Source organism: Carya illinoinensis, chromosome 11, assembly GCF_018687715.1.
Source record: "Carya illinoinensis cultivar Pawnee chromosome 11, C.illinoinensisPawnee_v1, whole genome shotgun sequence".
In the NCBI taxonomy this organism is placed as follows: domain Eukaryota; kingdom Viridiplantae; phylum Streptophyta; class Magnoliopsida; order Fagales; family Juglandaceae; genus Carya; species Carya illinoinensis.
Genome location: NC_056762.1, coordinates 10,824,541 through 10,847,641, shown reverse-complemented (window position 1 = coordinate 10,847,641; position 23,101 = coordinate 10,824,541). Strand labels below are relative to the sequence as shown.

Here is a 23,101-nt window from a genome sequence, read left to right as displayed (position 1 = left end):
CTAACAAATTTGATTTTTGGAGGTTTTTCCCACCAAAACTCATCTAGGATCTATGAGAACCCGAGTGGCCATACACTCCAAATATATACTTCAAGGGAATTTCCCGGAACACCAGCTACAAAGCCTTTTTTTGGGGTCGCACGGGCTTCTTAATTTGTTTGCATGAGAATAGACCACCCAATATTGCAAGCACTCTGGACCTTTCTTATAAAAAACTCGCCCTGGAAAGGGTGGAATCGCTACGTACATACCTGTCTCTCTATAGTAATCTTTTTTTTTTAGTAATACGCAATCAGCATGAACATGACACACGTATACTCTAAATTTCTAATTTAATAAAGAAATATCGGATAGACATTATACTCAACATTCATCCATAAGAGACTCTCAGAGTCCATCATACATTCATAAAAACATAATTGTTCTAGTGAGGAAGGAACTCCATCTCTACCTTACATATAAGAAGGCACTAAATCAATGTATAAGGATTTATCATCACCCTACCATAACGATTAAACCATACCAAGAGATACATGGTTTAAATTCAAACCTGACAAAACGTCCCAACAAGGGACCCATCCTAACATAAAAACAACAACCATAAACATAACCCATCATCCATGTAAGGTCGAACCAACAGGGAAGATACTAAGTGTTTACCTCTCCCTTTTACAGTAATGCCCTGCTGCCACTTCGTCATTACCTAGATGTTTAAAATATAAACATAAAGTGAGTATAATGCTCAGTAAGCAGTACACCATGCTGTTAACTTACTAATCATCTAATCTTTTTCTTTTAAAATCATGCATATATAAATCTTTGCTGATTTTGACGATGCTTTCATGCATAAACAGTTTAAGAAATATATCATACTTTCATGCATAAACATTTAAACAGAACTTTCATGCATAAACATTTAAACAGAACTTTCATGCATAAACATTTAAACAAAACTTTCATGCATAAACATTTAAACCATACTTTCATGCATAACATTTAAACAACACTTTCATGTTTCACTTTCATTTGGCCGATATACACTATTGCGCCCCATGTGTTGGGGTTAACAATTTTTTAGACCTGATTCTGCCCTTGGCCAAGGGTTGGAAATCCTTTCATTAGAGAGCAGCACTGGGTGCACCGCCAATACTACTTACCCAACATTGCAATATACGCAGTCCTTTAGTACCATCATTCATTTATCAGTCATGGCCATTACGTAGTTTCATACATTAAAACTTTCATTTCCTTTCAATCATTTTTTTCTTTCATTCAGTCCAATTCATTTACCAATTCATTCATGAAAAAACGTCGTTTAAAAGAATGAGTTTAAACATCATCTTTCATGCTGTTACCTATTTTCATATCTTAACCTTCTTTTCATTTCTTTCCTTTGTTTGTAATCAAAAGTTTTCATTATCTTTTCATAGTCCAATGCATATACGTTTATTTTTTAAAAAGAGCATTTCATGTCATGCTACATATAAGTAAGACATTAGTTATTTGAGAGAGCATGGATGAAAATCTCATCACTTAGAATCTACGTGCATGCATTACCTTATACACATACAAACAATTATAATCGATAGAGTGCTTAACAGGGACTACCAAGAAAGGATTGTACATAATATACATATCTACTCTTTCTTCAGAAGAACCTTTGAAAAGAGAGAGATATTCTTTCATAAGAAAACTTTGTGTAAGAAGTATGGTCATAGCTACTTACCTCTATACTCCTCGATACTTCCAACGTTCATATAGGTCACATTCCAATAAATAGCATAAGCATGTCAATACTTATTCAATATCCTTTAGGACTCCCTTTAAACAAGAAAGTCATGACATTAACCTAACGCTCTTCTACACTTGGCGCTAACCCAATAATTAACCTCTCGTCTAACCTTTACAAGAATAAAATAATTAATATTAAAACATGCTAGCTTTCTATGAAAGGCCATTTAATAGCTTACGTGAAAAGTAGTTAAAATTTCATAGGCTTCAAGTAAGGTCTCTTTGGTTCAAGCTCACTTTGTGCTATGGACATTTAGAGATCAAATCTGAAAATCCTCAACAATGGCTTTAAAATAGATTTAGGCATCTCAAGTGGGCTAACAAGCTTAGAAAACATGCTTCTTGAAATCAACTCGTGGCCTCTTCTTATAAAAGGCTAGTTTATTCAACATCTGAACTCTTGGGTTAGGTAGAAATTAACTAAAAAGAGAACCAACATAAATGGGCTATTTCCAAAACAAGACATGGTATAGCATAGGTTTAAGAGTTTTTGGACAGCTTTACATACTATAATACATTTTGCACCTTTGGTCACCTCTTCTTAATACCAATCCATTTTATAAATCTAGTGACAAAAGTATAATAAATAGCCTAGTTAACATACACTATTTAATTAAGCATAACATAGAGAATATCAAGAATAACCCATTAAGTAAACTTAAAAATATTTAAACATGAAGTTTATAGTTTAATCGTTTAACACCTTTAAAAGCATGATATAAACCAATTAACACTACTCTAAGTTTCCTTTTGGAAGAAACCTCATTATTTGGAAGACTCCAAAACTACACAATATTTTATGTATGACGTTTCCAATAGACCTAAAGCACTCCAAGAGTCATCCAAGATTTAAAACAAGTTTGTTTGCTAAAACCCCCCTTCATTTTGAAATATAATAATGCACAATACAAAAACAACTCCCATATATATACGGCTAAGCCAAAATAGGGCATATATATATATATATGAGGAATCACAACATGAAGAGATAAGGAACAAAATCTAGAACACAAGCTTGTTACATGATTTGTTTAGCCTCAAAACAACATCCCAATCAAATGGAGTTCAAGCTAGGGTTTATACCTTGGTGAATCCCTTCCCAAAACACAAAAAGGGAGAAGAGAAGAGGTGGGTTCGGTGTAGGGAACTAGAGAGAACACTAATCCTTGTCTGGAAATCCAAAATTGAAACATTAGCAACAAAAGAAAATCCACTTGATTAAACCAAAGTTTGAAATACAGAAAGGAGAAAGGTTAAGGGTACTCTTACCTTGTTATTTTCCTCTTGAGAATAAAAAATAATGGGTGCTTGGCTTAAGATTGGAAAAAGAATGGAAATAGGAGAGAAGGGTAGTAGTGTCGCACGGTGAAGGACTTGAGTGCTTGAGAAATGTTTTCTTCTTTTCTTGCCTTATAAGCCGACAAGTTCAAGATAAAAAAGGCTAAATTGCCTTTTGGTCAAAAGATTATATCATAAGCTAGGAGGGATGACTGACGGTTCAAGAAGAATAAAAAGGCATAAAGTTACTTTTAGTCAAAACTTATTTCACAAGCTAGGTGAGATGACCAATGGAGGCGAAGACTTGTTCTTTCTTTTGGCTAGGTGACCGATGGATTGAAAGGGAAATGAGGGATTAAAGTCTTGTTTCACAAGTTTTGAAAGTCTTGGTCAAAGTCTTATTTTACAAGGTTGGAGAGTGGCCGATGGCTCCAAGGGATTAAATCACTTTTAGTCAAAGCTTGTCTCCTAAGCAAGGATGACCAACGGATTGACTTAGGGAATTTGCTTTGTCTTTTTCCCTTTTTTGATTGCCTTATGCATAGACTTGGAGGAAGGGGCAATGACTTTTTGGTCTTTGTTCCCTTTTTTTATCACAGGGAAGCAAATGGATGGTGGAGATCTATCTACCTCAAAAATACTTTTCACCTACCAATCCAATAATAGAGAATAATTAGGTCATTTCTTAAATAATGAAAATAAAAGGACTTTAAGAGAAAAATATTGTAAGTTCTTAAAATAATACCCTTAATTTATTTTAATAGCTCACATAAAATAAAAGCACACACATCTTAAAATAAAATAAAATAGTAAAAATCGTTATCTTAAAATATTCAACTTAAAGAATTAATCAAAACAAATGAAATGACGTAAGGACCTACATAGTAGGACTTGTGTATTACATTGCCCATTGCCACAGCATGGCTCTTATTTACAAATCTCAAACTTGTAATCTATATTACACTAACCTATTTAGTTTTTGGTGAAAACCTCTCAAAACAGTTGAACTTGTTCTCAAACTGTGCAGCCATTGCCCGCCAGTGCCGAGTTTATATACGCGCGACAAGGAATAAGGTGCGCAAGTCCCCCAGACTGCGTGACCCTAACCCAATAATGTCGAGTCTTTAGACTCATTTTGGAGAATAGGGTGTGCAAGTCCCCAGATTGCGCAAACCTCACGCACTAATGTTGATTCCTTAAACTCGCTATGGAGAATAGGGCACACAAGTCCCCAAATTGCATGACTCTCGCCCACGAATGTCAAGTCCTTAGACTTGCTGTGGAGAATAGGGTGCTCAAGCCCTAAAATTGCATGACCCTCACCCACTAATGTTGACTCCTTAGACTCACTGTGGAGAATAAGGCGCGCAAGTCCCTAAACTAATCAACCCTCACCTATTAATCTCGATTACTTAGACTCACTGTGGAGAATATGGCTCACAAGTCCTTAGACTGCATGACCCTCGCCCATCAGTGTAGAGTCCTTAGACTCACGTTAAGGAACAGGCCATGCAAGTCTTCAGACTACGCTAGCCTTGTCTACTAATGTCGAGTCCTTAGACTCGGAATGAGGAATAAGGCTCACAAGTCCTCAAAATACGTGACCCTCGCCCACTGATGGCTAGTCCTTAGACTCGCATTGAGGAATAAGGTGTGCAAATCCTTAGATTGTGCAACCATCGCCCACCGAGGTTGGGTCTCTAGACTCACAATGAGAATGGCCCCTTAAATCCGAGAGTTCTCACACTCATACTTGGACAACAGAGTCAATATAGCGCATTCTTCTGCAAATGCAGAGTTATGACACTCGTGCCACAACCGCTGCCAACAGTTTAGCCTTGGGAGTGAGCTTTCAAGCTCCATAACTGCCGCACCCAGGTTTTCTTTATGAATGAGTCGACGGGCTTGGCCACCACCTATGATGGACCTATGGGTCGACAGGCTTTCTGACCACTTAAGCGTGGGTTAATATAAACAAACTCTAGCATCAACTCCAAAATGGGAACATCAAACAGGAATTTACACCAGGGGGAAAAAGTCCACTACTACCTACAAATAGCAAAAAAACAATCATGAAAATATGCACTCTTCGATGACAATAAACAGTATTATGCAACCAATCAGACAAACGTTCACACAAACAAACTCAAAAACAAGCTACGTGCTCGCACCTAGCGCGGTCCAGTACATCTCCATCCCAAGCCCAACTCTGCACTTGCACCCAGTGTGGTCGATTACACCTCCCGCCTAACCCGAGTTTCGCATTCGCACCTATTGCAGTCAAGTATATCTTCTACCCAACCTAAGCTCTATGCTCGCACCAAATGGGTCAAGTTCATCTCTCACCCAAGCTGAGCTCTGTACTCATAGCTAATGCGGTCGAGTTCATCTCTCACCAATCTCATCAAGCTAAAGTCTGCACTAGCCCTTAGCGATGTCGAACACATCTTCTGCCTTTCTCTCGAGGCTAAGCTCTTCATTACTTAGCACAAAACAATCAAAAAACCATGTACCAATTTTTGAAGTTTATTTTTGCTACAGATTATTGACCTAAAGATTCTGAAGGCATTCTTGTTGAGCAACCCAACGTTAAGAATTGTAGGCAATTGTTATGATAAAGTTGACCAGTCCATCTCATTGAAAATCTATCACTAATAATAAGGGAAAAGATAAGAGAAGTTAACTCAAACTCCTAAAAGGAAAGTGCTTCATAAGGAAAATATGACTCAATCACTCCAAGGAAGGAAAGAGGCCTCTAGGCTCTTTATAAACAAGAGATCTCCACAAATCTACAAAGGCTCCATACGGACAAACTTCACCAAGCACAATGACTTCAAAGGATATTCTCTCAAGGGAGGCATCGTCTTCAACCTTCCAAAACCCTAAATTTTTTTATTGTATTGTAAGATCTGCAAGGCCATGAGAGATTATAAAATTGCCCATTATAGTGAATTTTACCTCCAAACAACCTATTGACATAGGCATTACACTGAACCACATAAATCTCTATGCCTCTATTTATTTTTACTTATTTACTATTTATTTTCATAGTTGTGCTTGAAGAACACCATATTGAAGCCTAAATTATCATCATGGGTCAGGGACAATTCTTTCCTCCCTTCCAATTTGTTGTGGGGTTTTTGACATTAAGAGCTAGTATAAAAAAAATTTATTTTTCATTTTTCATTTTCTTTTAAATGTTTTTTTAACATCCTTAATCATTAAGAAAAAATAAAAAAATATATATATAAATTCATTAATAGTCACTTCTTTAACTATTAAAAAATAAAAAATAAAATATTTGAGTGTTAACTTTGAGCGGCAAGTTTGAGGGGGCCAAGTATCATTTTCCAACTGAAAAACACACCTCAAAATCTACTCAAATCCCCAAAATCTTTTCTCTCTCCATTCCTCTCTCTCTCATTGCATTTTTCCTTGAAAAATTTTCACTTTCTAGTGTCTTCTCCCTAACTGGGTCTCTATATTTGGCTATTGATCAACACAAGGAAATGAGGTGGAAAAGGGTCGGGCTCCAACCCAAACAAAGCCTAGAAGGAGCTCAACATCAACAACAAGAAGTGGGTGAGAAATCTGGACCAGGAAAGAGATGGGGTCACACCTGCAACTCCATTAAAGGAGGCAGGTTTCTCTATGTCTTCAAGAGCTATGGTAGAAATAACTACCAAACCAACGAATTATATGTATATGACACTTGTGGGTCTTCCAAATTTTGGCACCATGGTTGTTGAATTTCTCTTACGAGTAATGATACCCTTACATCTCCAACCTACCTATTTATTACCTGTATATTTTTTTCATTTTTTCTCTACAACTACATACCTTCTCTCTATCCAAGGTCCTACACCTTCTTTTCCAAGTAGTACCCTTATTGTCAAAAGTAAGTGAGAATAAGCTAGCTTTATTTAAAAGGAATTATTTTGTTCTCTCAAGCCCACCTAAAGCCTCTCTCTCTCTCTCTCTCTCTCTCTCTCTCTCTCTCTCTCTCTCTCTCTCTCTCTCTCTCTCTCTCTCTCTCTCTCTCTCTCTCTCTCTCTCTCTCTCTCTCTCTCGTTTTCAGTGGCCAGCATAGTGCAATGTGTCAGCCGAATCCAACCCAGACCTCAAGACCATACTGCCCAGACCTCCACTAGCGTTGGAACAATAGTAGTGTCAAAGGTTTCAAAACCACAAATCTTAGAGAGAGACCCCTTTTTGTTTCTTTTCAAAACCATATTTTTGTCTCCACATTTAATTTTTATGTTGCATAGCTATTTAAAGATCACATCAATAAAATTTTGAGATGAAGTTCGACAAGAAACTAAATATATAGGTTGCAACTATTTGATGAATGATTCTAAGTGAAGAGAGGTAGAGAGAGATCAGAGGGAAGAGGGAGAGAGAGAGAGTTCATCTTGGGGGCCGGCTTATGAGAGAGACCAAAATAATTTTTTTTTTTTTTTAATAAAGCTTCATCTCATTGAAAAAAGGTGCAAACCTTGGACAGAGAGAAAGTAGGCAGTTGTAGAGAAAAAAACGAAAAATATATATATGTGTGTGTGTGTGTGTGTGAAATAAACAGGGTAGGCTGAAGATGTAAAGATATTATTACCCTTCTCTTTTGCTATCTTTTTCACCATTTATTTATTACTGGCTTCGTGAAATACTAGGTTTGACATTGTTTTTAAGATTGGTTTGTGGACAAATTAAAGTTTGAACCTTTTTTATATACCCATGTGTTTTATCTTTGAATAATGCTAAAGCCACCACTCCTAGTAGGCCTGCACATTGGCCTGCCCAATAAAGTTTTGGCCCAACCCGACTTGCCCTGGAGGCGTACCTTATGCAGATATAACCTGACCCAACCCAAACTATTCGAGTCAGGTGAAAAGTATCTTTTTTTTTAACCACTCCGTACCCTTTCTCGAGGAGGATTTGCAACACTAATTTGTTTCATTTTCTCAAGTTTCTCATAAACCAACCAGATGTATAAAACCCATTCTACTAGTCTTACCCACTTCAAAATCAAAGTAATACACAATCAATAATTAAACAAAACCCAATGATAAGTCAATAACAAGATGGATTCCACTCCCTTCCATAATAAAACAACCTACCCTACAATATCAGAGTTGGCTGGATAGAACACGGGCCAGTACAGGAACTTGGACAAACCCTTCTACATATTGATGGATACGTCGTGTACATCTCCTTCGACAACGTCGTCTACTTGATTCAAGCCTAGGTTGATGAGATAGCTCACGGGATCTTGAACTCTGGGGTCTCGTTCTTATGGGTCATGAAGCCGCCACACAAAGATGCTAGCTACGAACTGCTCGTTCTTCCAGAAGGATTCCTTTCTTCCACTAGGACTATGTAGAATGTTTGTTTTTTATGCCTTCACTTGTATTTGTGTTGGGTAAGACGGAAAGGATGGTAGGAGAAAATTTCTCTGAGAAATAAGAAGAGGCAAATCTGTTAATACCCATACTTGAGTCGCTTAATCGTGGGTGAATAAGTGATGTTTGGCTTATGGGGTTGCTCAACCCTTAGCTGGCAACGATGAACAGTGAGGTGGAATGGCGAGGTGGAACAGCAAGGTGGCTAGGGTTTTGAGGAGAAGAGCTTGGACCTCAAAATGATATTGTTAATGATGTGTTCTGTACACCTATGGGTCGGACTACTCGGGAGCTTGGGTCTCTTCGTACCTGCACACACAAAATCACTCACAGCTCCAGTAGCCCGATGGATCTCTGAATGGAGCCTCCAATACTTAAGTCAGTCTCGTCTAGAAGAAAACTCTCAAAAGATGAGGAGTATTGTTCAAAAATTACCTTTCTATGGTGCTCGAGGGGGATACTTATACCTGTCTCTAAGGCAGCTCCATACTCTGCCTCCTCGAGTGGCCTCTGCCAGAGCCCCATTAATGCGACTTGGCATGAGGAGGGCATTAGATCATGCTGTCTCATCGAGGTGGCGTGCTTCTTCTTCCCTGGCGATAGGGGTGCTGAGTGCCCTTTGAATCACGGTCCATCCAGCCCGTCGACTTGACCCACATCCTCTTGAGCTAGGGTGCCTGCAATTATGTGGCTCAGAGCTAGATGGACTTAGGTCTGGCCTTGGGCCGCATGCCATCCTTACATGGGCTAGGCCAAACTCTTAGTAGAAATTTTCCCCTAACATATATAATTGGTGATTGGTTTCAATCGACATGAGAGTTATTGAGCTCGTTAGATGATCTGGACTCAATGAACCCAACTATTGTCAGGTGAATCCAATCGGGTCATAGGGGTTGATCTACCCATCGAGCTTCTTGCACAGGCCTAGCTCCTAGCTCATATTGGCCTTTTTTTACTTCGTGATTAAGAAAATATCTTTTAATGATATTATAATTTTTTTTAAATATATTAAAAAATATATATGTAAACAATACTAAAAAAAATTAAAAGTGACTAACGGTGGAGTGGTGGCAAGTGCCACCCATTATCTTTGTGGGGATGGCCTCAGCCTAGTTTGTTAGGCTTTATGTAGAGTCATTCAGTGTCCCTGTATGCCTACTTCTTTAGAGTATTGGCAATGGGTTATTCATTTTCATCTTCATCTTTGAATTTGAAGAATATGCCCTTAAAATCATCTGCATTGATTTATGCATATGTAAAATTATAAATATATATGTACAGTTCTTATTCAAAGATTAAGACCTCCTTTTCATTTTTCAAACAATATTTTTATTGTTTTTCTCTCTCCATCCCCGAACAGCTCTCTCTTTTGTCTTTCTTTCTCTCTTTTCTTTTTTGTCTTCTCTCTCTCTTTTCTCTTCTTTTCTTTCTCCATCACCGAACGCTCTCTCTGCTTCTCTTTTCTCTTCTCTCTTCTTCTCCTGTACAAACTCACACCACCTGAGAATTCCTAAGCTTGCTCCTTTTTATACACAAAATTTGGTTCATACTTTCTTCAGCACCATATGTACTTAATTGCATAGGCATTAAACAGACAAGATTTTTACGAATTGATGTTGGGGACAATAACTTGTGGAAGGAAAACTCACATATAAGCATAAATAACACAAGAAAAATAGAAACATGGAAAAAGAGAGCAAATGAAGAACGTACCACTACCACCCTCAAGTTAGGAATTTTAGGAAAAATAATAATAATATTTTATTATTATTTAGTCAAAAAATATATAATTTAATGTAGAAATTATTCTCCATATTAACAATCAATATTTAAAAAATATAATTTTGTATATAAAGATGAAGAATTCATTATCAATACTCTTAGTACGATTTTAGTAAGATTCTGTTCCATCACAGCCCATCGTCTGAGCCCATGAAGCCCACCAAACCCAGCCCATCAAAGCAAAAGTTGAGCAAGGAATGAAGGTAGGTCACACGTTCTCATCCCGCCTGAGTTCACCTTCCTCTGTAAGAACTTCACACAGACTCTCTTCACATGGCAAATCCCAGTTCTAAGGTTGTAAGACAGCTTCTTTCGACCAATAAACCCATTTCCTTCTTCTCCCATCTCTGCCGCCATTTCCAATACCCGCAAAGCTCTCAGTCTCTCTCTCTGTTGAGAACTTTTGCCTCGTCGCCGTCGTCCTCCACGCCGCAAGAACCAGATCCCATTCCCCTCTCCCTCTCCTCCGAGCTACTCAAAAACCCTGACTCGGAACCGCTTCCAATCTCCCAAAGACTCCACCTAAGCTTCTCGCACATCAATCCAATACCTTCATTGGTCCTCTCCACACTCAATCTCTGCCCCGATGCCGGCCGTACGGTCCTGGGGTTTAATCACTGGCTCATCTCCAACCCTAGTTTCACTCACACGGATGAAACCCTGTCATACTTCGTAGATTACTTCGGCCGACGCAAAGATTTCAAGGCGATCCACGAAGTCCTCGTGAATGGAGTTGGACTCGCTGGGCCTAAAACCCTCGAATCCGCCATTGACAGGCTCGTCCGTGCTGGGAGGCCGACTGATGTGGTGTCGTTTTTCCAGAGGATGGAGATCGATTACGGGCTCAAGCGAGACAAAGAATCGCTTTCACTGGTAGTGGAGAAGCTTTGCGGTAATGGGTATGCGAGTTACGCCGAACGAATGGTGAAAAACTTGGCAAAAGAGTTTTTCCCTGACGAGAGAATCTGCGATTTGTTGGTGAAAGGTTGGTGCGTGGATGGGAAGCTTGACGAGGCCAAGAGATTGGCTGAGGAGATGTATAGGGGAGGGTTCGAGATTGGGACAATGGCGTACAACGCGATTCTTGACTGTGTTTGTAAGATTTGTAGGGAGAAGGACCCGTTTCGGCTTCATTCGGAGGCCGAGAAGGTGTTGGTCCAAATGGATGTTCATGGGGTTCCAAGAAATGTGGAGACTTTCAACGTGTTGATCAATAACTTATGCAAGATTAGGAAGACCGAGGACGCCATGAAATTGTTTTATAGGATGGGAGAGTGGGGTTGTTATCCGGATGAGACTACGTTTCTTGTTTTAATTAGGAGTTTGTATCAGGCAGCGAGGGTGGGAGAAGGGGATGAAATGATTGATGGGATGAGGTCTGCCGGGTACGGTGGCAAGCTTGATAAAAAGGCATATTATGGGTTCTTGAAGATTTTGTGTGGCATTGAGAGGATTGATCATGCTTTGAGTGTTTTCAAGAAGATGAAGGAGGATGGGTGTGAGCCCGGGATCAAGACTTATGATTTGTTGATGGGTAAATTGTGTGCTCATAATCGTCTCGATAGGGCGAATGCGCTGTTTAATGAGGCTAGAAAAAGAGGTATAGCCATGGAGCCTACGGCATATGCGGTGGACCCAAGATATGTGAAGAAGAAGGTGAAGGTTGTGAAGAGGCAGAAGAAGAGGGAGACACTGCCGGAGAAGATGGCAAGGAAGAGGAGACGGCTAAAGCAAATTAGATTGAGTTTTGTGAAGAAACCTAAACGAATGATGCGGCGAGCTTACTGATCTCATCTGTGTTTTTAACATACCATGTTGGGATTATCAAGTGTTATAAAAATGGTGATCAGATTTTCTTCTTTTGAGGTTTGAATAATTTGGCTGATGATTACGTTGTTCTAATTTTCTCTTGCTGTTTTAATCTTATGGTTAGCGACATTAGAAATAAAAGTTCTTGCAACATGGGCAATCATACTTTTTTTCTACTTGTCAGCATACTAAAGCTTGTTAGAATTATTCTTTTTTTCTTTCTTTTAACAATCTTCATCTACAGAACCTACTAAAAACACAGAACTTGGTAGCCTGTGTATGCAATATTTTGGTTGATCCTACATGCAGTTAGTAATAAGTTTTGCATTGGGCTTTTGAAACTGGATGATGTTTCTATTCAGCTGTACTTCTTCATGGCATGTTCAGGAGGAGGTGGGGGGTGCCAAATTGCCTGTATGTCGTCATTTTTCCAGTCTTAACGAGTTTTTTAGTTGAGAAGTTTGTTCTTGCGTTCAACCTGAAGGCAATCTGTTTGTTTTGAAGTTGGATTTGGGTTGATAAGATCAAGCTTGACTATTTTGGGCCTTTTTGGAGCATTATAGCATTCTCAATTGAATAGGCACAGCGAAATCCCCATTTTAGCATTCCGTTGGGGGTTGCATTTTGTATATATAGGAGTAAACAAGCATTTTTTTAAACCATGCATATTATGTTGAGGATGCTCTTAGTAGTGGCTTAGCTAAAGTTAAATTTTGGCGAAACTTTAGTGAAGTTACTTAAAAACCTCTTACTTCACACTCAACAAATGACATTAAATAGCCTTTCCCCTTTTCAGTAGCCAAATTTGACTAGACCAAACGTCTGGCCAAATAATTTTTCTTCATAAAAATTTGCTGATTTTGCTTGTAATAATGAATCACGCCACAACAATTGGTTGATTTTGCTTCTAATAAATAGATCGCTGCCTTTCAAAACGGTCTTATGTAACGGGTATTTTTCTAGGATGGGTCCATTAGTTAGCCTTTTTAGAAAATTAAAAAAAAACAAAAACAAAAACAAAAACAAAAATAAAAAATTCTTGGAGCTCTTTGAAGTGAATCTTCTATATGAAATTAATGTATATTTTTTAATAATAAATAAATATTCAAATTACAATTATAATTCAAATAAATAAAAGGATCAAAATTAATATTCTAATAAAATAGTGATGTACATTCTATCGCAAAAGGTTGTCAATTTCAATCTTAAGTAGCGTGACTTAAAACAAATCAATAAAGTGCATGCACGATGGGGATGGGGAAAATGAAATTACATGAACAAAACGTGTATCCACTTTTCGATTGTTTATAGAGATATGCTTTAGGTCTTGAATCGGGACCAAGGTGTGTCCTGAAATATTTTTTTTATTTATTATTTATTTTTACTTAGCAATTAAGAATGTATTTTTAATAATATTGTGATTTTTTTTTTAAAAAAATTACCTTCTTCAGTGGGTATTCGGGCTCATCCTTCGGGAGATGTAGCAGTATCCTTATTTATATTAAAGAAAAATAATAATTATTTAACAGATCATTTGAATCTTGAAAATTAAAATTAAAAATCCTTTCTTTTTTTGTTTAATTTGAGGATCTCTTAAATCTAAGATTAATAAGCAATGGGGCAAAAGCTAAGGTAGCAATTTCTCAGATCCATTTTGACCTTATACTAGCTAATTAATGTTAATGCAAATTATATATTATGCATTTCAATTTAACATCTCAATTATCCACAAATAATTTATAAATAAATAAATAAATAACTCTCATTATTTTTAAGTTTATGGTACCGAGAGTACCTCAAGTACTCTCAGAATACTCCACTACTATTTATTATTTCATTATTATTTTTCACCTACTTTTTACTATTATTCATTACTTTTTACTACTATTCAATATTCTATTATTACTTTTCACCTACTATTTTATTACTATTTACAACATACCTCAATATACCTTAACACCCAAACCTAGCCATGCAAATAGAAGCCCACTAATAAAGTAGAAACGAGAAAAAGGAACAAAATAATCAAAGCTGGTGGCCTGATAAGTAAAAGTACATAACTTAAAGAGACAAAGAAAGTGGCCTTGGCTTCAAAACAAATTTCCAGATCTGATTTTCATCTGAGTAGGATCCCTCTCCTTCCCTCATTCCTTAGTTTATTTTTCTTCATTCAAGGCTGAAAAAGTTAGATTTATAGTTTTGCAGCAACTCTTGAGAGACGCACACAGTACAAGAAAACTTTTAGGCTGCAAATCGTTTGGAAGATAATGGCTATTGGGAACATGTTATTGTTCCCATCTCTCCCTATCATAACAATCAGATGGCCTCCAAATTGACCCTTCAAGAAATAAGCATCCAATGATAGTATCAATCTACCACCATCCCTAACTCATCTTCTAGACTTCTACATGCAAAAAGACATACATATATCTACGTGAAGAAAACCCAAAAAAACATGGGTTTGTATTTAGTTTTGTGTGATTGTGTATTTATTAATTATAAATAGGTATCATAAGCTAGTGTTTAGGGTTTGGAATTCTGTTCTACTGTAGGTCATATTGTGTGGCATTTCAATCATGAAAAGAGTTATAAGAAGATTAGATCCTTGACCTTGAGACAAAGGAAAAGGAGCATGCAGTAGAGAGAGAGACCAGTTGATCACCTCTTATGTCCACATACTCACTCATTATTTGCTAAAAACAGTAGGAGAGAATTTTGAGGCACTTCACATTCACTTGCTTTCGTTATTGCGTCTTAAAAGAGATGTTCTCAAAAGTTCTCTCTATCATTATCAAGAGTGGGGCACAAAATTGGAAGCTTTATATATCTAAAAAAATAAATCAATAAAAACATAAGGAAGAAAGTTTCATTTGAAAATACTATAAAAAACCCATCTCTCACACGTGCACATTTTTTGTTAATGTTTAGTAAATCGATTTTATAATACGAAAAAATTTCTTAGGAAATCAAACCGTTGACTTTGGGATAAAAGAAAGAGCATGCAGATGTTGTCAAAGTAGGACAAATATTCAAATCTTCAATAAAACAATTGGCTAGCCACTTAACAGAGGCTTTCTTGTTATGATAGTGCTTGACACAATCATGCATCTTCGATAGAGTCTTCATCTGAACAACTTTACTCATGTTTGTTAATGACACAACCAATCACCATCCACATTTCAACTTACACAATGCAGTTACCCATCTTCTATCATTTTGCATGTAGTAATAGTTAAAATCTTGTTGTATTGCAAATGTTCTTAATGAATCATTATAGATACTATTGTCCCTAAACTTCGTCCCTACAAAAAAGGTGATATTACTCCTCATGTCACGCTTCTCATTAAACTCAAAGTACTTCTTACGTGAACTATGATCATTGCTCTCCTCATCCAAACTAAGCAATTCCTCACTATCACCATACTATAATTCAATCATGTTATCACTATTCTCCATAGCTTCATCACCATGCACTCAAACCTGTGGATCGGCACTAGCAACAAATGGAAATCACCAAGTTTAGACTTCTTCAGAATTAATAGCCTTATCATCCCTAACCTCATTTTCCCCATCTTCCCGCCCCTCTGTAGCATACAAACTAAGATCATCATCATCTTACTTGCTCAAATCAATCAATAGAAGCTTAGCCTCAAAGTCTTCCTTGTCGTCCTCATCATTGTTCTCATGTCCATTTTCGGTGTCCTTACTTTTTTTTTATATGAAATCGGAATGCATTAATATCACAAAGAATTCTTATTAACCCAAATAGCTTGGGAAACATGCTGTGGAACATTAGCTCCCTACATTACAAAGTCATCCACATTCCAAGCATAACGAGTCAATCTATAAGTTGTCTCATTACCTAGCCTGTGAACATGTTGAATTTTGCACACACTAAACAAACTCATCAAACTTTGAGTTTCTTTGAGCAGATTCCCTAACCTTGAGAAAGAAATATCAGCTGCTGTTTGAAATTATTTAATCATCACCAAACGATTGCTTTCAAGAATTATCTTAGAAATACCAGTATACATGCAAAATTGACATCCTTTGAACATAGCTAAGAGTTCAATTGTTTCAGGATAAGCAACTTTACTTTCAGCTTTACTGACTACCATAACAACATCACATTTCTTATCCCTGAGTATAACCCCCACTCCTGCTTTATGTTAATTAAAGAACATGGCTCCATCAACATTAAGTTTGAGAAAACCATGAGAAGGAGGCTTCCAACTGTAATGCATCTTCAGATTTGAGCTAGGTATAGTCACCAACTCCTTGTGAAATTTCTACAAAGACAATGCATGAGCAATCGCATATCTTGATTCATAATATATTTTCTCATGAATCATTTTGTTTCTTCTAGACCATAGACCCCATATAATTAAGAAAATAATATTCAAGTCATTCATTATCCCCTTCTCTTTTAGTAGCAAAACCAACTCTAGGATGCTTCGATGTTCTTCACTGTCTTGCAGTATAGGTAGATAATTGTTCCAGACTTCTTTTATTATGGAAAAATAAGTAAGAGCATGTAAAAGGTCCTCTTGTCCACCTCTGTAGAAACAACAATGTGTATCAATTTCAATATGCTTTTGCCTAAGATTGTATTAAGTGGGTAGACAGTTTTTGCAGGCCCTCCATGCAAAAATCTTGGTAATGGTCTACTCATATCATATACTATGTCTGGTGATGGTTTGACAATACAAGAATATTGGGCAATAATGTTAATGGTGCAACAATGCATGGTTAATCCATAACATGGTTGATGTATGCATGCCATACATTCTTCCCTTCCATTGTAATTGCATGCAACATATCGTGAATATTAGTCATGTACTTGTTAAATATCAACATCTTTATCTAATGAATAATACATGACACTCGAATATCTATAACCTTGTTATTACATTGTTTGATGAAATGATTTGACATATAGGTAATCAATATCACAATTTTCAAGGTATTCCATTATACCTCCTATATAAGGCATGGATTGGCATCTTATAAATCCTTCATGATGGAGATAAACCTTAACTATTCAAATAGGTTCTAAAATAGACGAGCCATGTACCTAAACAAGGAAATGCACTAATGAGGTCGTCAAGATTGAATACAATTATATGTAAGTATGTTGAGAAATGAGTTGCACAAAAGGAACCAAATTGAGTTAGACTTTTGCAAATGCACATAGACAACAAAATGAATATAATTTTTATCACAATGGAGATACACTATGATATTCAATTATGTTGATGTACTACATGCTATGTTGATATATCACATGTTACTTTTATCACAATGTATTAAAAATAATTATATGTTTAATACTTTGATTGCCAATTTCCAATAAGCCTAGATAAAACAACTTATACGTATACCTTATAGATCATACGGACTACAAAAGTGCAAACAAGGGCATCCATTTCTTAATGAAAACAAATGCTACCAAATAACAATTATCACACAATACATACTTTAAATTCAAACCTTAACCGTTATAAGTTATATACACAGAGAACCCGCATATACATATAATAATCTTTACATTATGCTATTAGTATGACCTTACAAGTTCAAGAAAAACCTAGGTTATTGCCATCAGTAAAGAATTTTCAGCCATTGTAATCATTAATGATGGAGAAATGAGGATAAGGAGATTACTTTTCAGGACGTTAGGGTTTGAGAGAGAAATTTGATTTGGGGGTTAAGGATGACTATTGATATAATTTTTGTTTGGTTTTTATTACTATAGATGTTGAAAATAGAGGAATAGGAAAAAGAGATGGGTTTTCAGGAGATTGGGGTTTAGGTTGGTAGATGATTTTAGGAGGTTATGTTTGGGTGGAAAATGATTTCTGAAGTTCATGGTTTAGTGGAGACATATCTCAATCTTTAGTTGATGATGATGTGTCACACTTGACACACATAAATAGTTAAATGCACATGTCAAACTATGATTCGTTCAAACGTGTTTGATTAGCCACTTAGCAATTTGGTCTATTAATAAACTTATGTGAAGACTGATAGAAATGGCAAACTACAAAATTGAACTTTGTTAGGTATTAATGTTGCAAGTCATTAAAGTCAATGTAACTTTTTGTGCACCATTGAAAACACAAGTATTGAATTTGCAATGAATCCTTAGAAATAAGTGAATATAACATTTTCTTCAAAGTCTTTCCCCTTGTTTTCGCATCTCTATTCAAAATATCTGATGTAAGAAATATAATCTTGACTTGTCTTTTTTAAGATGCAGTAGCCAAACTTTTTATTATATGATTTGGACTCTACATAAACAGTTGAGCTCAAAACTTTACTTGGGAAGTTCTCAATTGTTTTATATGATCTTTTTTTCTTTAATTTCAATTTTATTTTTGACAAATGACAAGTTGAGAATATTCTACACAAGTGATTGGTCTAAAGCTCAATTAGAAAAATCATGGTTTGTTTGAATTTACTTTTCTTTTTGATAGTAGTCAAGGCATAAAGTTTTTCTTCAATTCCATTTATACATTTGTTGCATGTCCCTTAATTGGAAGAATATGTGTTTCTCATATGTTCAATTGAAATAAGAATTTTTTTATTTTTTTTTAAATTAGATTTTCAAAAATTTATATCTTTATCACATGCTCAATGAACACTATCATTTTTATAAATAAATATTAAATCCTATTAGTTAGGCCCGCTATTAGAAATAATGGAAGGAATAATTGAAAGTTAAAAAAGAAGAAGAAGAAGAAGAAGTTAAGGAATTGTTGAACAATAAATGATTTGGAAAAGAGTTAAAGGAAATTAAAACTAAAAATTTTATAGGTTAAACGGCTACTCTTCATTAAAACAATTGTCAAACTTTATATAAAAAGTAATATAAGCGATTAACTCATAATTGATTCTCTAGCCGTTTTATATATTAAAGCAACAGTCCAGTCAAACTAAATCATATGTAATGATATACCTACAATTGTTTAAAGAGTAATGTTACATACAACCGTGAAATGCATAATTATCATGCAATCGCTTTGAAAAAAAGTGTGTTTCACTATTAAAAAATTAATTTTTTCATGTGGGTCCCATATTTATTCATTTTTTTTCAAAATGATTGCATGTCGCTTGCACACTTACGACTGTAACTATCATTTTTCTTGTATAAAATTATTTTACAATGCATTTACTACTAGTCAATACAGTCATGTTATTAAATCAAAAATATATTTTAAATTTTCTAAAACTACACAACATTTCATATAAAGTAAGTTATACAGTTGTATAAAAGTTATAACTTAATAATTTTTCCTCCCTTCATTAAAATATGTAACTCCCACAAAATGCAATTTAAAATAACAAAAATGCTACAAAATATGAGAGGATTTTTGTACAATGAAAGTGTGCTCTATATTGGATTTTTATTTTGTGAAACAACAATCTTTATTCTAGAATTAGTAAAAATCTCAAGTCTGATGTATAATTTCTTGAGGAAAATAAAGAATTACTATTTACACAATTTGTGTTAACAACTTAACATGAACTTTATTAGCTAATAGATTATGACTTTGTCTACTGCCCATTTTCATTAGGGTATTGGAGAATAAACTCACTTCTAGTAAAGATCAGCGCCACTCCAATACTCACATAGATGAAATCTTTCATGCGAATTCTAGCATCCTCTCCAAGAGTTACAAATTTTCATTAAAAGGTTTTTAAAGGATTTATCTTATCAAATATTATAGGATAAATACACTCACACCATAAGAATGGGCGAATATAAGTAAATTTCAAAAAAAAAAAAAAAAGATTTTCTTACAAGTACTCTATGATTTGCTCTTCTCATGAAAGTTGATTTTCCATATCTTTGGTTCACAAGTTAGGTATTTTTATACATGACTCATAAATTTAAGAACTTTAACACCATTTCTCTTGATATATTTAGACTCATTCTCTTGTCAAATGATTTTAAATCAACAATTTGTTAGGCTCTCATATGACTGCACATAATTCATGCTAATAACACTACTACAATATTATGTATGAGTCTAGTTAATTTTACCATTATAATAGCAGTTTCATACTCTTCCAAAGCTAGAACTAATTTTTCCATTAAAAAAATCTTATTTAGTAAATCTCTTAATCAATTTGGATGAAACTACTTTTTATCTCAGAGAATTTCATTCCATATATCTCTTAATCAATTTGCCTTCCCACTGAAGCAAAGCTATAAACTTAGCTTTTATGGTTGAGCTAGCAAAAATGTTTTTTTTTTTTCCCTTCAGATTTTCAACATATAATTAATGGTAGAAAGATAATTACCTGACAAGTATTCTAATTAATTTGACTAAAACTTTCAAGTACAATTTGCCTTCTCACTCACTCAATTGTATGGTATTACCTTGCTAGTAAATCTACTAAACTGCATCTAGATATGTAATGTAAATTTCAATACAATTATCAAGCAAAATGTAAACTATCAATCACCCTAGTATATTTCTTTTGAATATTCAGGTTTTATTGTTTTGAATAGAAAATAATTGAGCACTAAAATCAACACATATTTGAGAGAGATTTTATATTATGTACTAACCTTAAACTAGGGATGTCAAATCATGTTAATGGATCGTGTTCGTATTATGTCGCATCGAAACAGGTATATTATATTGTATAGGTCAACCCGAACACGACCCAGTAAGTCTTTCATGTAAAACGTTATATTACCCATTAAGATAGCGGGTTGACACAACATAATTTGTTATGACTCGTTAGTGAATCCTATAAAAAGGTTAACATGACACAACAAAACCCATTATAACCCGTTTATATTAATGGACACGAACATAACCAGTTAATTCGTTTGACCAGATTAATTTTATATAAATATTAAAATCACAATGTCTCTAAAAAAATATAAAAGTAACTACAAGTACAAATTACAATCAAAAAAATAAATATACCGAAATTAAAATCCCAACTTTACCATATATGATAAACAAAGTAATAAACGCACAAAGCCATGTATACTGCATAGTGTTGCATGCATAGTTAGAACGCCTACCGAACTATTACTTATTACATTACATCCAACAGTACCAAATATGATAAACACATATTGTAAATATAAATGTTTCAATATCAAATATGATGATACGCACAAAAATTTAAATAAATTATGAATTCACAGAAGGAAGTGTAGCGTCGTCCTTACTCTTATTGATCTCCAATTCCATTATATCTTCATTTAATACGTCCAATTGCATTTCTTGTGTTCCTATTAAAAAAAATTACGTTAGTAAAAGAATTAAGACAGTATTAAATAAAATAAATAAATAATGTTACCCTTAACTTCGGTTTCCTCACCATATAACCAATTTTTTGTGTAGACTAATGTTTCAATAATATTTAGTTTCACTACACTCCTAAACTGATCAATGATATGCTGACCAACACTAAAAATAAATTCAGATGCAACTATAGAAATTGGAATACTCAAAATATCACGAACCATAAAAGCAAGATCAAGATAACGAAATTCATTTCATTTCCAAAAGGAAATAATATCAATTTTTGCATTTGGGCAGCGAGATCATCATTTCCAAATGAATCAAATTTCTATACAAAAAATAAAGTTCCATTGAGAATATGTGATATAAAATAATAAAATAACAATATAATATAGATAATTAAACAAAAAATATTATTTGAATCTACTTAAATTACTTATTTATTGACTCTATTCCATCTACTAGAAGATGATTAACTTTCTACTCTATTAACACTTCGTTCAAAAGTTGTGGTAGAACTTGTAGGATCACTAGAAGAACTATATTCTATAAAAAGAGATACCATTTTGGTATGAACATTTAAAAGTTTTAGGGAACCATTTCTATAAAGCTTCATATAAAAAAAATTAACAAAATGAAGCTTATATCGAGGATCCAATATAACTGTTATAACCAATAACACATTGAACTCATACAAATATTTCTCAAACTTAGTAAGCATTTGACAAGCCATTTTCTTCATGTAGTCATCTTCACTTTCAGAATACTCTTTTAATATCAAATAAATCATAAATACTGCTGAAAAGTACAAATTGTTTATAGGGTATTTGATTCCAAAAAATTACAAGTGGCATTATAAAAAGCTCTCAATAAAGTGTTAATCTTCTCCATTTTTTTAACTCAAATGTTGATAGACACTGTTTAAAATTGGAATCAGTCAACTCTAAATGGAAAAAGGCATGACGATAGAAAAGAGCACTCTCAAGTATAAGAAAAGTTAAATTTCATCTAGTGGAGACAACTTGTCTTAGTCTTTGTTTACCATCTAAAGACATTTGTTGAATCTAAAAATTTTTGTTTCCTTGATTGTGATCCTTTTACACACTTGATACTGTTATGAACTTTTTAGATAGTATAATCAAATGCTTTTAACCCATTTTGTACTATCAAATTGAGAATATGACATCAACAACAAAGATAAAAGAATTCACCATCATAAACAAGGGTTTTCTTAATGTTCAATTGAGTTCTTAATACTCTATCGACACGTCATTAGAAAAAGTATTGTCTAAAATCAATGCAAAAATCTTGTGTCGAATTCTCTACTCACATAACAAATTATAAATTTTCTCAGATAAAGATATGTCGTTATATGGTGGTGGCATAAAAGAAAAGTTTAAAACCCTTTTCTGTAGAACCTATTTCTTATTCAGAAAATGTGTTGTAATGCATATATAACTATTAGTGCTTATAGAAGTTTATAAATCAAATGTCAGACAAATTCTATCAAGAGCATCACTCAACATGTATTTAATCACTTTTTTTTTTCTCGATGATATGGCTTAACCAAATCAGCCTTAGCAGAATTTTTGGAAATAATTAGAACATCTGGACACATATATTGTAATAAAGATCTCACCCTCAAATATTTAGCAAACCAAAAAGGCAAATCATGCTTCACAATAGAGCTTACCAAAAGTTATTTATATTGTTCAGGATAAAATTTAGAAGCACTTATCGAAATACATCCACTATTTTGTGCTAACATCAATT

The 23,101-nt window shown here is 34.7% G+C and overlaps 1 protein-coding gene and 1 long non-coding RNA gene across 2 annotated transcripts; one reads left to right on the top strand and one right to left on the bottom strand.

Annotated features, from left to right (window-relative positions):
• Window positions 1–382: 382 nt before the first annotated feature.
• Window positions 383–3,186, bottom strand: LOC122280639. The gene is made up of 3 exons (XR_006229965.1): window positions 3,061–3,186; window positions 2,875–2,961; window positions 383–703 (listed from the first exon to the last, which is right to left on the bottom strand). It is a non-coding gene; the product is annotated as an uncharacterized LOC122280639 (long non-coding RNA).
• A 7,262-nt stretch (window positions 3,187–10,448) lies between these two features.
• LOC122282033 (pentatricopeptide repeat-containing protein PNM1, mitochondrial) lies at window positions 10,449–12,232 on the top strand. The gene has a single exon (XM_043093944.1). The coding sequence runs from the start codon at window positions 10,521–10,523 to the stop codon at window positions 12,033–12,035; it is 1,515 nt and encodes a 504-aa protein (XP_042949878.1). The 5' UTR covers window positions 10,449–10,520; the 3' UTR covers window positions 12,036–12,232.
• Window positions 12,233–23,101: the final 10,869 nt, after the last annotated feature.

Bases quoted from the DNA above. Each gene is read 5' to 3' on its own strand.
- LOC122282033 (XM_043093944.1), top strand. From the start codon at position 10,521: ATGGCAAATCCCAGTTCTAAGGTTGTAAGACAGCTTCTTTCGACCAAT.